Raw genomic sequence first — 13,047 nt, forward strand, 5'->3', positions numbered from 1 at the left:
TTATTCCAATTGAATGGCAACGGCCCTGGAGGGTTATCTGTTGGGGGGTGTGCATGTCAGGCAATTTTTATAGTCTACAGCACAACTACTCGAATTGGGAACTGTCCGCACCCTCCATGATCCAATATTTATATGCTCAGCGGAATATTTGCGGGACCTCGCAGCAAATACAATGCGTCGAGTGCTGTCAATTATGCGTCCTCGCCTTTCCGGAGAATAAATTTGGCCCTTTTGAGGTAATGGATGCTGTGTAACCTGCATACAGCCCACAAGCAGAATCTCGCATGCTGATCATCAAGAATGTGAAACCCAGTAGATTTCCTCATATGGGCTCTCTGTGTTTTTTTAATGTCGCTGCCTCAAAAGGCCTCTTGAAGTACTTTCTGTGTGTGCTGTTGATCTTTAGCCTCGGTCCGAGTTGACCACCGGTGGGTGTAACTGTCTCGCCATGATAAATTTGTCAGAATAAATCCTGACCGCCTAACTTACCGCCGGGCCTTAATTATTCCGATGTTTGCATTTATACAAAAACAGGCAGAAGATAGAAGTCAGCCGCCCACTGCAAGTAAGCACCACCCAAGATCTTCGCACAGGGCACCTATTTTAGAATTTAAATTCTGCACTTTGCTTGCATCTGCTTGCATTTGCTTGCATTTGCTTGAAGCTAGGAACTTAATTATAAAGAAAATGGCATCTTTGAATACGATCCCTACTGAGCTTGAATGTGCTATCTTCCGTCTCTTAGACCCCGTTGGCCTGATATCTGTCAGCCAAACCAACCAACATTTTCGAAAGATCATCCAACCAACCCGAAAGCATTTTCTTGAAAGATTAATTCAACTAGAATGTGATGAGGAAGAAGGTGGCATTAGCCCGCTTTTAAATTCAAAGAACAATGCTCTCACCCCAGATTGGACCCAGCCCGAGTGGAAGGCGATGCGCTGGGCATGCAGCCGGTGCCTTCGCCTCCTTCCGGAGGAACACTTCAATAATCACTCCATCCTCCGGCTTGCCTATCGCAAGCCTATCCCCGGCTCCCCAGCATCGGAGCATCGCACGACTTGGGATTCAACACCGAGGTCAAACCCTTTTCTACCGCACTCACGGCGTGAAAAGCGATCACAATATGATCAGTGCGTCGAAGAGAAACAGATCCGACGACGATATGCACTCGCCAAATCAAAAAAATGGGATGCAAAGCCCTTCTCACTCGGTATCGAGAATACCTACTACGAGCTCCAAGACTGCGGGTGGACAGCGTTCGAAAACATGGCCCTCGCTGAGTTTATCGGGTTAGATGCCGATAAAAAAGAACATCTTTTTAAAGCGGAGGTCGAAGCTATCGAACGTTCGCGCTGCGGATACAAGCGACACCTACGCAAATGCCATGAATGCCGGTACCAATCAGGCGAACTGAAACCCACCCTCATTGGGAGCGATGGCACGGCCAAGATCGCATTTGCAACCAGCCGTCAATATAGGATTCCAACAGCCATAGATCGCCACTATCCCCGGTTTTCAGAGAACCTGGAGAATAAACGGCCAGTCAATCATCCACCGTCATATGCGATGTACCGCGTCAGTGTGCGCGACCGCTTCTGGACGATGTATATGATGCGATGTCCGGACTGCGAAAAATGGAAGGAACAGCGGATGTTCATGTTAAATGCACAATACAGCCCTACCTACTCAAAAGGAACCCCTGGTACTATCACTGAGACTACCCGTGTACCCAAAAAGAATAAAGCTAACAAGATCTAAAAGATCTACTTTCAAAAAGACAAATCGACGAAATGCGCTGCCATCAATGCTACGCGAAAAAGTACGGGCCAGGCCCACTAGGGGTAGCAATAGCGCGTGATGTGAAGAAAATCCTCCTATCCCAGGCGGAAAGTCTCACATATAGACTGCGATATGGCTTCCCCGGTCTTTTCGAGCCAGAAGTGAAAAAGCTCCCCAAGTCGATTCAAGACGAGATTCACAGCATCGCTGACGAGGCTCGTCGCATTGCAAAAGGTAAACCGTTCCATCAAGACGGTATATTCACGCCGGCAGAGCTGGCATTCCTTTTGTGACGCTATACTAAGTGGATGGAGATACGGGCACGACTACTTGCTTCAGACCAGGCAGAGTTAATTCGGCAGCGTGAGGAAAAAGATCGCTCGGGTTGGATCTATGCGTGGACGCACATGTATGAGGATATGGATGCTTTTTATAGATGGTTGTTGGCTGTTCATGATGAGGTGGAAAAGAAGCCCGAGAAATTGGCGGAATGGGCTTTGCATGGTTCGATTTGGGGAATACCTCCTGTTTGTATCGAGCCTTATACTAGGCTTCCATGGTAGGCACTCTGCTTAACAAGCTTTTAACATACCGAGGGCCGCTAGGGAGTCTATCGATCTGTAGGTCTAAAGTGCTACCTTCTAGGGATTGTGTCACAAAACCAGGTTATATCGAATTTCAAACCCGCCGAAAATGTATGGGATTGAAATCCAGTCATGTATGTTGCGATATGAGACCGGTGCAGGTCAGGAACAAGACCCTCTTGGCTATATATAATCACCCCACTTTCTCAAGAAACAACATATAGAGTGTCTGGGGCCCTAGAAACCACAGCATTGATGCATAGAGTTTAAACTAAGTATAAGATCTAGAGAATGTATAAAATCTTAATACAAAGTTTAAGTAAATTCGAGTATTAAATTCTATCGTAGAGTACAACCGGAGGGACGGCTATTTTCGTAATTGTGCTTGCAACCAATCGTCCTGTTCGAGCTCCATAGCAGAGCTTCGCTTTTCCGGCTCCCATTGTAGCATTTTTCGCACTAGGCGGATAAACATCTCTTTTTCCTCTCCCTCGAGACTGGTCTCTCTTTGTTCAATGGGGTTGTGTTCTCCCACTAATTCCCTGGCACGGAATTCACCTAGATTAGCAGAAACAGTCAATAAATGTACCTTATATGGGCGGGAAAAAAAAAAGGATATCTAGATGAATTACCTTCCTCTGAAAAGAAATTCTGGGTTATATTCCCCCGGGCAAGCAAACTTGCGGGTGGTGGGCCGAGTAAGCCTATCATTTCGGCAAGATGAGCCCGACTCCTATAAGTCTGATACTCTGGATCCTGGCCGCTAAACAGCGACCCGCCTTCAAAGAGATTCCAAATCTGACAATGTAAGCCTATAGACTTTTGCATCAGGAGTATTGGCTTCCTTACCACACATCCCGCATTCCATATATCAACACTATATGACCATGGAGCTTGCAAGATCACTTCTGGTGCTCAGTATATATCCGGCTGAATGTCCTCCGAGTGCTCTCCGTCGCCCATCACAGCCGAACCAAGATCGTAGAGAATAGGTGCGCCTAAATTTTTAGGCATTCTGAGTCCGCGTGAGGTATATATTGTCCTTCCGTCTATCTCCTTCCTAGGACAGGGATTTTGGAGCTCATTGCTTTCGAAATCACTGAAAACGGAATCATCAGAAATGCCGAACATGATGTTATCTGCTTTGATATCTGATGTGTTGATGAGCACATGTTCGAGCTCAAAATAGAAAACAGAAAGCCGCACCTGTGTGGATGATCTTGCATTCAGTGTGCAAATAGTCTAATGCAAGAAATAGACGATGAAGTGTCACTGCCAAGATTGGTGTAGGTAGCCTCTGTACCGGATTGCGGAAGAAAAATCCAACACACTCTCCCACAATGGAGGATGCACGAGGCATCGATGCTTGTCTTCTGGTCTACTGACGTCAAACGAGTCTAGCAAAGATCTGACATACTTGCGACCTGAATGTTTCCTAGGAGCCTCCTCGATACGTTTGTATATCTTTAGCTCATCGTTCAGTTGCTGCCCCATCGATGTGGACTTTATGAAAATCTTGAGAGTCACATAGCAACGATGGCTATGACTTTTGTTAGCGAAGGAATCGCGAAAAGAAGATGGAAATGAGAAGTGTGCTACTGGTGTCTTCTTACTCCATGTCACGTGCGAGCCACACCGTTGAGCTGGCTCCAAATCCTAGTTTTCCGACGACTTGGTACCGGTCCTTGAGGATTTCCCCTATTCGAGTCGGATAATACCGACCCGAGATGTAGCCAGGAATGGTTTCCTCCTCGATTGCCTGGCTCGTTGATATCCGAGTGAAATTCGGACTAGTAAAGTTGAGAGGTGTCCATCTTCGTCCGAGCCGGGGCAAGGACTGAAGGACAGACTTCAACATTTCTGAGATAAAGAGAGCCAGTATTTTAATATTAAGGCAACAATAGATTTATGGGTGGCAGAAGATGGCCAGCTCCTTGATCTTAGACGGAGATCGACAGGTCAGGTGATCATTTTCCACCTTCGAATGTGAGATACAGGCTTTCTCTACTGCCACACTTGATGAAATGGTTGGGTTACAACAAGGAATCACTCCCGTCGGATTGGAAGTCAGCCGCGGAGCGTTATGAGAAGGATGTGCAGTAAAGATATGCCTTTGCTTGAACTTACTGATCCCAGAGATGTTACTGAGAACATTATAGAAAGTTGGAGAAATTGAGTTTATTGAAGTTCTCTAAGTACACGAGGGATTCTTTTCTCAGCTGCCCAGGTGCCCACCTGGGCATCCACCTGTGGTGCTCGGCTTACAGATAATTATTTAAGGCATCGCAACGATGGCAGTAGCCCCATTCACTTCCGTAGGAAGACCTTGAACAAAGCGTGCTACCTGAGATCCGAACTAGTATATCTGGGCTGCTGCTCATCGGCAATACTAATGTGCTATCGAGGGCAATCTAATTGCGAGAGACTGGGATGGGCGCAATAGTGGATCGTTGTTAGCGAGGAATGTGACCTTAGGTGCAGATTATCAATACATGGATGGATATCCCTTGATTATGTACGTGTATATTTATTCAACAATGGTGTGAACGATGGAAAGAAAGATAGCTGGAAACAAACCGGAAATATCTGCAACCTATAAGAGAAAGCTCTGAGTATAATATCAAAAAGGCTTTTGGGTCCTTTTACTGACTGTATATATAAATGTAGTTTGTTGCTGTGTTTCACAGCTCATATTAGATGACCAGATAGCACTTTATGAACAAAACAAAAATAAACTCCCGACTCCTTTCCATCTATATACCAGGACATGAGTTTGCTACAATAATAAGTGCTTGTTCTAGGGGCGATTGAGCTGTTCGCGGCGATAAAAGAGAAGAAAACCGAAGCTGTAATCATAGTTAGTACAATGCCAAAAGAGCAAGGAGGGTAAAGGGGGTGATAACTAACCTGGCTAAGAGCTGGAAGAAAAGGGCAATCCAGAACCAAGCATTGGCAACTGCGTCCAGTGACGATCCAACATTTGGGGAGATGCCTGCTGGGCCGAGCTTGTTTGGCGCGAATCCACGAGCACAGATTGTGGCGATAGATCCAAGAGCCTGGGCAGCCAGCAGGACGAAACAGACGTGGACTCTTGTCAAGGTCTGTAGGAGAATCATTCCCAAACCGACTTGCTGGATCTCATCGAGAACACCAAGCCAGAGCCAGAGACACCGGGATGCAATAGCGCCAGAAGTCAAACCTCCAGCCCATGGAAGGTAGTGGCCGATATTGGATGTTCCCCACCATGTTTGCGCCCATCGAGGTGCACCGATACTCAGACCGAAGACAGGTAAGATCCAACTGTGCTCCTTGGACAACAAGCGGAAGAGGAGCATCACACCGACCCAGAGGATAACAAAGAAGAAGATGATCAGGAGGGCAATTTCCCATGCCTTGGCGTGTCGGGAGGACCAGAGGAATGACCAGTTTCGACCGAATGCCGCGGAAAGGAACCAGTTCTGGATGATGACCATGAAGAAGAACCAGAGGACGATTCGTCGGCGGAAGAGAGATGAGTAGAAGAAGAGGATCTTTCCAGGCGCTTGACGATAGTACTTGGGCAAGCCAAGGGCAAGAAGCACACCAATAATGAAACAGACTGCGGCAATGGGCATCACCACAGCCGCGAGCTTCCAGGAATTCAAGGCGGCTGTGGAAACACCTCCAACTTCCACTGCGGTAACCCTGGCATTCCAGTACCATAGGGCAACAGTGTAGAGCTGTGAGATACCCTGAATAAGACTTGCGCGGAACATCCAGTCCTTCACAGGGACAGCACCTTGGTCACCAAAGTTGAGAGCAAAGAACAAGGATCCACTGGAAGATGCTGCGGCATAAATACCGGCAGCGACATTTTGAGCCCATGCTTGGCCGAGGTCCGAGAGTGCGAACGGAGAAACACCAATGGTGATGAATGCAAAGGAATAGATGAACCAGGGGAGAGTGAGGACGATCACAGATGGGAAGCGGTAGTAGAGGAACCACCAGACAATGGAAGAGACGCAGTAGATTGCCGCGATAACGTAGAGCTTGGTTGCTGTCTCGCCAATCTGGCCCGCTAACAGGGTGATCTGCGCAGAGTTCGTTGCGATGATCTGTCCAAGACCCAAAAATAGAGCATAAACAGGCCAATTTCCGACGCGCCATCTCATAAAGCGCTGGATGGCGATGGGTCTCTTGTATCCCAGACGAGCAAGCCACAAATCAATCTCGTCTGTATTGTTTTGATCGGACTCTTCGGGACCTTCTGTGACAAGGTTATACTGTTGAGCCTCGACCTGGTCCAAGCTATTTCCTGTCATAGGACGTTCTTTAGGCTGTTTCTTCAATTGCGCATCGTTGTACATGTAGAAGAACTTCCGCTCGCTCTTCATCAGATAAAGCTCAATACAATAATCTGAGATCGAGTTTTTCTTGTTGAGGTTGGTGAGGAGCTTTTCAAAGTGTCTTGTGAAGTTGCCCATGCTGTCGGTAAAGGTCGGGTCGACCTTTTGCAGATGGAAATCGGGTTGATCATGGTCATTGACAACAGAAGGCAAAGAGAGGACGGAAATATTCTGAGTGTGAGTGAATGGTGCAGGCGCCTCGGAAGGATCACGAGATGCTCTGACTGGAGAGGAGTCCCTGGAGAGGAAATGAGATGCCTCTGAAGCCGATGAGCTAGATACACCTCGAGCGTGATGGTTGTTCCTAGGATGCGTGGCGAGATCTTGGAGAGGTGAATTAAGCGCCGCCATAGCCTCTTCCCGGGAAATGTATTTCTCCTGTGTACCATCATCGTCGGCGTCCGTGGTGTCGCCGTCGGTGGGCGCCTCGAGTATCTGACTCGCGCGCTGAGACTTCTTGACGAGACGATTTCTGCCCTGCCCTGGTCCAGATCGTCGACCAAGCGACAGCTTGCGACCTAACATGCTAGCTCTGTTGTTTTCTGCTAGTTGCATTTCTTGAGCTTCGACTGCTTGCAACTGTAGAAGGGAAGGCTGAGGGAGCTGCGATGTTCTGTTTGGTGGCGTATCCGCACCCCCCGTTGATGAGTGGATTGATGAGGGACGGGTCATCATCGCAGAGTCTCGCAAGCCTGGGGTCTCCATCTCCCAGTAGATCTGAGACTCTCGCGCCGAGCCTGCAACAGTGAGCGGATTCTTTTGGTGATGGAGGTGGATTGATGTCCGCTGTAAGACTTCAAGCTTCTGAACCCACTCAAGAACGGGGAATCGCTGCTTGGCAGAGTTTGCACGCATCTCCTCACGGGTCTCTTGTGATGAATCCAATGCAGATTTGATGGCAGTTCTCAACTGGTGCAAGAGATGGCGGGCTGAGTCGGATTCCACAGTGTACCACCAACCAGGCATCTGGCCTAGACCTCCGATGCGAGAACCAATTCCAAGTGCACCCTTGCGACCAAACTCAACGGCAATCAATCCGAAGGGCTCATCACGAGACGGGATCAGGGCAAAGTCGGCACCAGAGAACACGAAGGGGGGAAGGACTGTAAACTCTGGCTTTGAGAACACACGGCCTGGGAACATTTCCATAATGCGCTGCAGCTTGATAGCAGCCAGTCTGCCGTAGAGATCGATGATAGGTCCAATACAGATCAGCTGAACATTAGGCCTATCAGACAAGACAGCCGGAATAACATCCGCAATCAAGTCGACTCCCTTCTGCTTCGACCATCTTCCCACGAATACCAGTAAGTCGGCGTTGGGGTCCTCATTCAAACCAGCCCATTTCTGTGCCTGAATTTTGTCATTGGCCAGCTCGCTGGTAGACTGAACAGTAACTTGCACGTCGGGGTCTTTCTTCAAGGCACCTGTGTCAGAGGGATCTGGATTAGGAAGACTACCAATCTTGCCAAGACTCCAGAAGATTGGATAACGTGCAAATGAGCGCTTTCCATACTTCTCGGAGACACCAACTGCACCGAACCCACGTTGGTGGAATCGGAGATAGCTAGCGCCGGTGTGAAGTAGGTTGAGAACACTACCAAACTGACAGTACTTGGTTGCTACTTCAATTGGGAGATTGAAAACAGCGCAGACTTCTTTCTTTTCCTGTGCCGTTCTCAGAGGCCAAAGTCCTTGGAACTCAGCATTGTGCAACGACAGACAAACAGGGATAGTTCGCGACGGGAGCAGGTATAGAGGTGCCACGCAGCCATGGAAGTCGTTAATATGGTAGAGATCAATGGAGGGTGTCCGCTTCATCACCTCAGCGATACACTGATTCCAGGCCGAATAGTAAATTGCACTGTCCAGGTCATCCATACGTGGAGGGTATGGCTCTGCCTTAGTCTGGTGCCGGAAAACGGGAGCATCAAGGAGGACATATGTGATGTTGTCTAGGACGTGGTACTGGACCTTGACCAAATAAGGGTTATCGAGGATTGTGACCACGAAAGGTTCAACGGGCGTATCCTCGGGATAGTCAATATCACCAACACATGGAACCACCCAAATCAGATTTTGATGTTTCAAATTCTGGGACATGAGTTGAGCCATTACTCCGAGACCACCAATTTTGACTTTGACACCCCAGTCTTGGATATCGTACTCCATAGTGGCAATCAATACAGTGCGTCGCAGGTCACTCCCTCCTGCCAGAGCCATGCCAGTAGGGATAGCGTTTTGTGCCATCTGGATCTCCTCGACATCATCTTTGGCAAACATTCCTTTGACGCGGCCCCAAAGTAGTACAGGGAACTTCTTTGCCTTGACGACATTTCCATTCTTGTTGAGCTTGACACGGTAGAAATTTTGAATGAAAATGAAGACACCAATACAACCCATAAGAATCGGAACAACCCACAGAAGGATAAAGAGGATCAATTGAGCCCATCCAGATCCGACGGGGATCATTTCATATCTTAGGTTGGCATCGTTTAGGGAGATCTTCCAGCCAAGATGCGGGAATGGCGGCAGAGTGGTGATGTTGATAACGTTTGATGCGAGATAGGATGGAGGAAGCTTTTGAACCGAGGAGGAGTTTCCGACATCACCGTAGACCTCGGTAGTATCAGGGTTGCCCTCACTGTCCGTGCCCCAAACATTCAGCTGGCCAATGGCTGGCCATTCGTAGACAAAGTCGTAGTTCCAGCGAGACGTTTCGGGGTCGTACTTCATCTTGCTGTCCATTCCTGCATCATAGCCGTATTGGTTGTACGGACCGTTGAACCACATGTGTGGGAATCTGCGGACTTTGTCGTTTCCATAATCACCTTCTTGGAGATAATCGCTGCTTCCAGTAAGCTTTGAGAAGTACTGCACTCGGATATGAGTTCCCTCCCACTTCTGGGCGTCCGTGCCAGTCCAGGGCGGGATAGTAATAGTCGTGTTACCACCTGAATATGTTGCCCACTCATTCCAGCTCCGACCAAAATCGGATGAGTATCGGAACATATCCGCACCAGCAGCTCTGTGCTGGAGGTAAAGGTTGTCGCCAGACTTCTGGACTAGGGTGGTAGAGTAATTGGCAAGCGGGGAAATCAGGGGGTTGTCATGAGAACCGAGACGGAGCAAGAACTTGTCGGTCGAATTGGTGTAAACTCCATCAGAGGAAACATTTTTGACGGTCAGTTGGTGGATTCCATGGTGGACATTCTTCAGGTTCGCAGACCATGTCCAAACAGTCGGGATTTCTCCGCTGTAGTTATTGCCAGTGGTCCTAGCAGGGATTTTGGTGCAGTTGACACTAGATGTGTCAAGCTCGGCGGCGATGTTTTTCTCTGTTGTAGAATTTAGAGAAACCGATTTGGTGATGCTGTCACAGTCCATCTCTGTGGAATATCCAAGTCGCACGGGCATGGTTTCACCGGTGTCTTCTGAAGATAGCAACCGAGCATCATGTCCGGGGAAGAACTCAGTGACAGTAGGGCCGGGCTTAACGAAGTTGGCGGTCTTGACATAGGCTCGGTATTCCCACGGAAGCAGGGTCATTTTACTAACACATCCGTAGGAGTTCACATTCTCGGACTTATCAGGGCCATCTTCCAAAGTGAGCTCATCGTAAGGATAGAAGAGGTTCTTCAGTTTTGTCCCCGACTCAAATGGAGCCAATAAGGATCCATTCATGACTTTGCAGTTGCCTCCGTATGTTCTGGATGAGTTGCCATTTTGATACACAAGCCATAGAGTTTCGTTGGCCAGGATTTTATCTGTTTGCACCCCAGGGAAATAGCTTCGCAAGACAGACCAAAGGCCAGTGACCGTGGGAGTGGTCGAGGAACCAGGAAGGTAGATGTCTTCAGTGAGTTGAGAGAGCGTTTCGAGGAATAAGCCATCCTGTGCGACTGGGTAGTGGGCTCGAATCTCGAACATACGCTTCATGATGTTGCGGAGTGGATGGGCGGGATTCCGCTGGTCATACGTGACAGTGATATCGTTGCATCCGTTGCGTCCCTTTCCGATTGGGAAATCGTAGAACTTTTCTGTTTCCAAGTTAAAGCAGCCTTGTGTCCACCATGCAGTCTGGTACGTCATGGGCTGCCGTCCGAACATATAGTTCGCTGCAGTAGCGTCAAACACGTACATGTCCTGCTCTTCTCCCCACAAGATAAGAGGTATTCCAGGAAGCTCCAGCGAGATGATGTACAGACCCAGGAGGTATTTATCTGTGCCGTTCTCGAGAGCTGGCCAGCGGAAATTATCCTGGTTCGACACACCATACATATGTCTAGGATCCAGTTCTCCCGTGAACGCATTGAGGAAATCGTTGGTTACTAGCATTTCATTCCAGGCGTCGATAAAGTCGGTAGGCAAATCAAAGCCAGCAACCAGGTTACCGTCCAGACCTAGGAAACGGGTCATCGAACGGTAGATGGTGTAGTGAAACGCGGAGGAATCTAAAGCTTGTAGCCCATCTTCTCTCAGGAAAGCCGATTCGGAGTTGTTTGTAAGCTTGACAGCCTGGCCTGCATTCTTGGAACGCTGGTTCGGCTGGCGGCCGCGACCTAGGTAGAGACTGCCCATGCTGTCGCCGGATGTGATCTCTCCGGGAAGGAAGAAGTTCTTCTTGCCAAGTTTCTTCGCGCATTCACGATAGACAGCGAGCATCTCACTCAGCGGCTCGAGGGTTGCTTGCACAGACTTATCAAAGCGGAAACCATCGATATCCAAACTAGCGATTTGGAGGCAGGAATGTTGAGTGAGCACATCACGGACCGGCTTATGCCATTCACGCAGACGATCCTGCACGGAGGCAAACTTTGTCAGCTGGCGCTGCCAGTCGGGGAAGTTTCCGAATGCCTCTAGTTCTCCGTATTGATCAAAATCACTGTTATAGCAACCCTTCAGATCTTCAACTCCCCCAGTTGTTAATGGCATTCCAGTCTCGTCCCAGAACTTAGGATAGTTGCAAGTTTCGTTATAATCGTTGCCAAATTTGAAATCGACGTATTGTCTGTCAGTAACCCATTGGACTTCATATTCTTTTGGTGTGAAATCGGCTGAGTCGTTCAAATGGCCTTTGAATCCGATCAGGTTGCTCAGTCTGTGTTTTGTGATCAGCGTATGCGCACCCTGAAATCTGGAGCATCGACTTACGTTGCCACTGTGTTATCCACCAACACATACATGTTTCGTCTGTGGATCTCGTCGATAGTCCGCCTCCAATCCTCCAGTGTTCCGAAATGCATATCGAGGAGAGTGGTGTCGACCGGCGAGTACCCATCATAGGCCCAGGGCAAGTTCATCAAATACGTTCCGGCGAAGTAGATAACCTTTGGGAGTTAGCGATAGAATTATTATGAGGCTGGGTCATCTAACCTTGAATCCCATTCCCTCGATATAGTCCAGCGTATCTATCAAGCCGTCTAGATCACCTCCATGGCGCATCTGATTGGAGTTGATTACATGCTCAAATGCGGTGCCGTTAATATCGTCATTTGTGGGGTCACCGTTGGCTATCCGGTCCAAAAAGATCGTATATGTCGGTAGTCGCCAGTTATCTGGGGACGGATGGTACTCATGGTTGGGCCATGCTCCCCAATAATCGATTGGGGATTCAGCGGACTTGTTCTCATTCAAGTTGTATTTAGCGAGTGGTTCATCGTAGGGCCAGCAAAAGGCAAAAACGCTCAAAAACGAAAGTATGAGGAAAGCTGAGCGCTGCATTTCCGTATTACTATCAGCAGAAACCTGCTGCCGGAAAAGATGCGCGACTCAGGAACGAATGAGATGAGATTCAGATAGCGAGAGTGAGATGAAAGAACAAAATATCAAAGACAAAACTTCTATTATTTTCCTAAGTAACAAAGAAATTCAAAGATTTTACAATTTTTTCTATGGAGCATAGCCTTATCGGGCCGAATGGGCTATACATAGTCTACACCGACCCACTCAGGTCAGATCGAATCCACTGATATTTCGCCGCTTGGGCTGGACTTTGGTTCAATGTCTCAGATATTTCCAAAGGATTTTACTCTTGTCCCTGGTTATAGTAAAATTTGCCTGTTTGTATGGTTCAATCTCTATGTCAAGTCACTACTTAACCAAAGAAAATATCCCAAACACTCCCAAAATAGATATAATAAGGCGTTTATAATCGGCCGTATATACGAAAATTCGCTTATGAATGCAGTTCTTAGCGATACTGCATCAACAACACATAGTGGCTGGCACATACATGATAAAAAAAAACCACCCGCCTTTTAATGGGTTTATGTCTCAGGTCAAAGCACTTCAAA

The 13,047-nt window shown here is 48.1% G+C and overlaps 2 protein-coding genes across 2 annotated transcripts; one reads left to right on the plus strand and one right to left on the minus strand.

The window, feature by feature from the left end:
• Positions 1 to 687: 687 nt before the first annotated feature.
• PGRI_059760 (F-box protein) lies at positions 688 to 1,761 on the plus strand (the record flags this gene model as incomplete). The annotated part of the gene is made up of 1 exon (XM_040793689.1): positions 688 to 1,761. One exon carries the CDS (start codon positions 688 to 690, stop codon positions 1,759 to 1,761), a length of 1,074 nt encoding a protein of 357 aa, XP_040648544.1.
• Positions 1,762 to 5,163: 3,402 nt separating this feature from the next.
• ags3 (alpha-1,3-glucan synthase Ags3) lies at positions 5,164 to 12,475 on the minus strand (the record flags this gene model as incomplete). Its single annotated transcript, XM_040793690.1, has 4 exons — positions 5,164 to 5,212; positions 5,274 to 11,852; positions 11,906 to 12,081; positions 12,128 to 12,475. 4 exons carry the CDS (start codon positions 12,473 to 12,475, stop codon positions 5,164 to 5,166), a joined length of 7,152 nt encoding a protein of 2,383 aa, XP_040648545.1.
• Positions 12,476 to 13,047: the final 572 nt, after the last annotated feature.

This window comes from Penicillium griseofulvum, assembly GCF_001561935.1.
Source record: "Penicillium griseofulvum strain PG3 chromosome Unknown contig_95, whole genome shotgun sequence".
NCBI lineage: Eukaryota > Fungi > Ascomycota > Eurotiomycetes > Eurotiales > Aspergillaceae > Penicillium > Penicillium griseofulvum.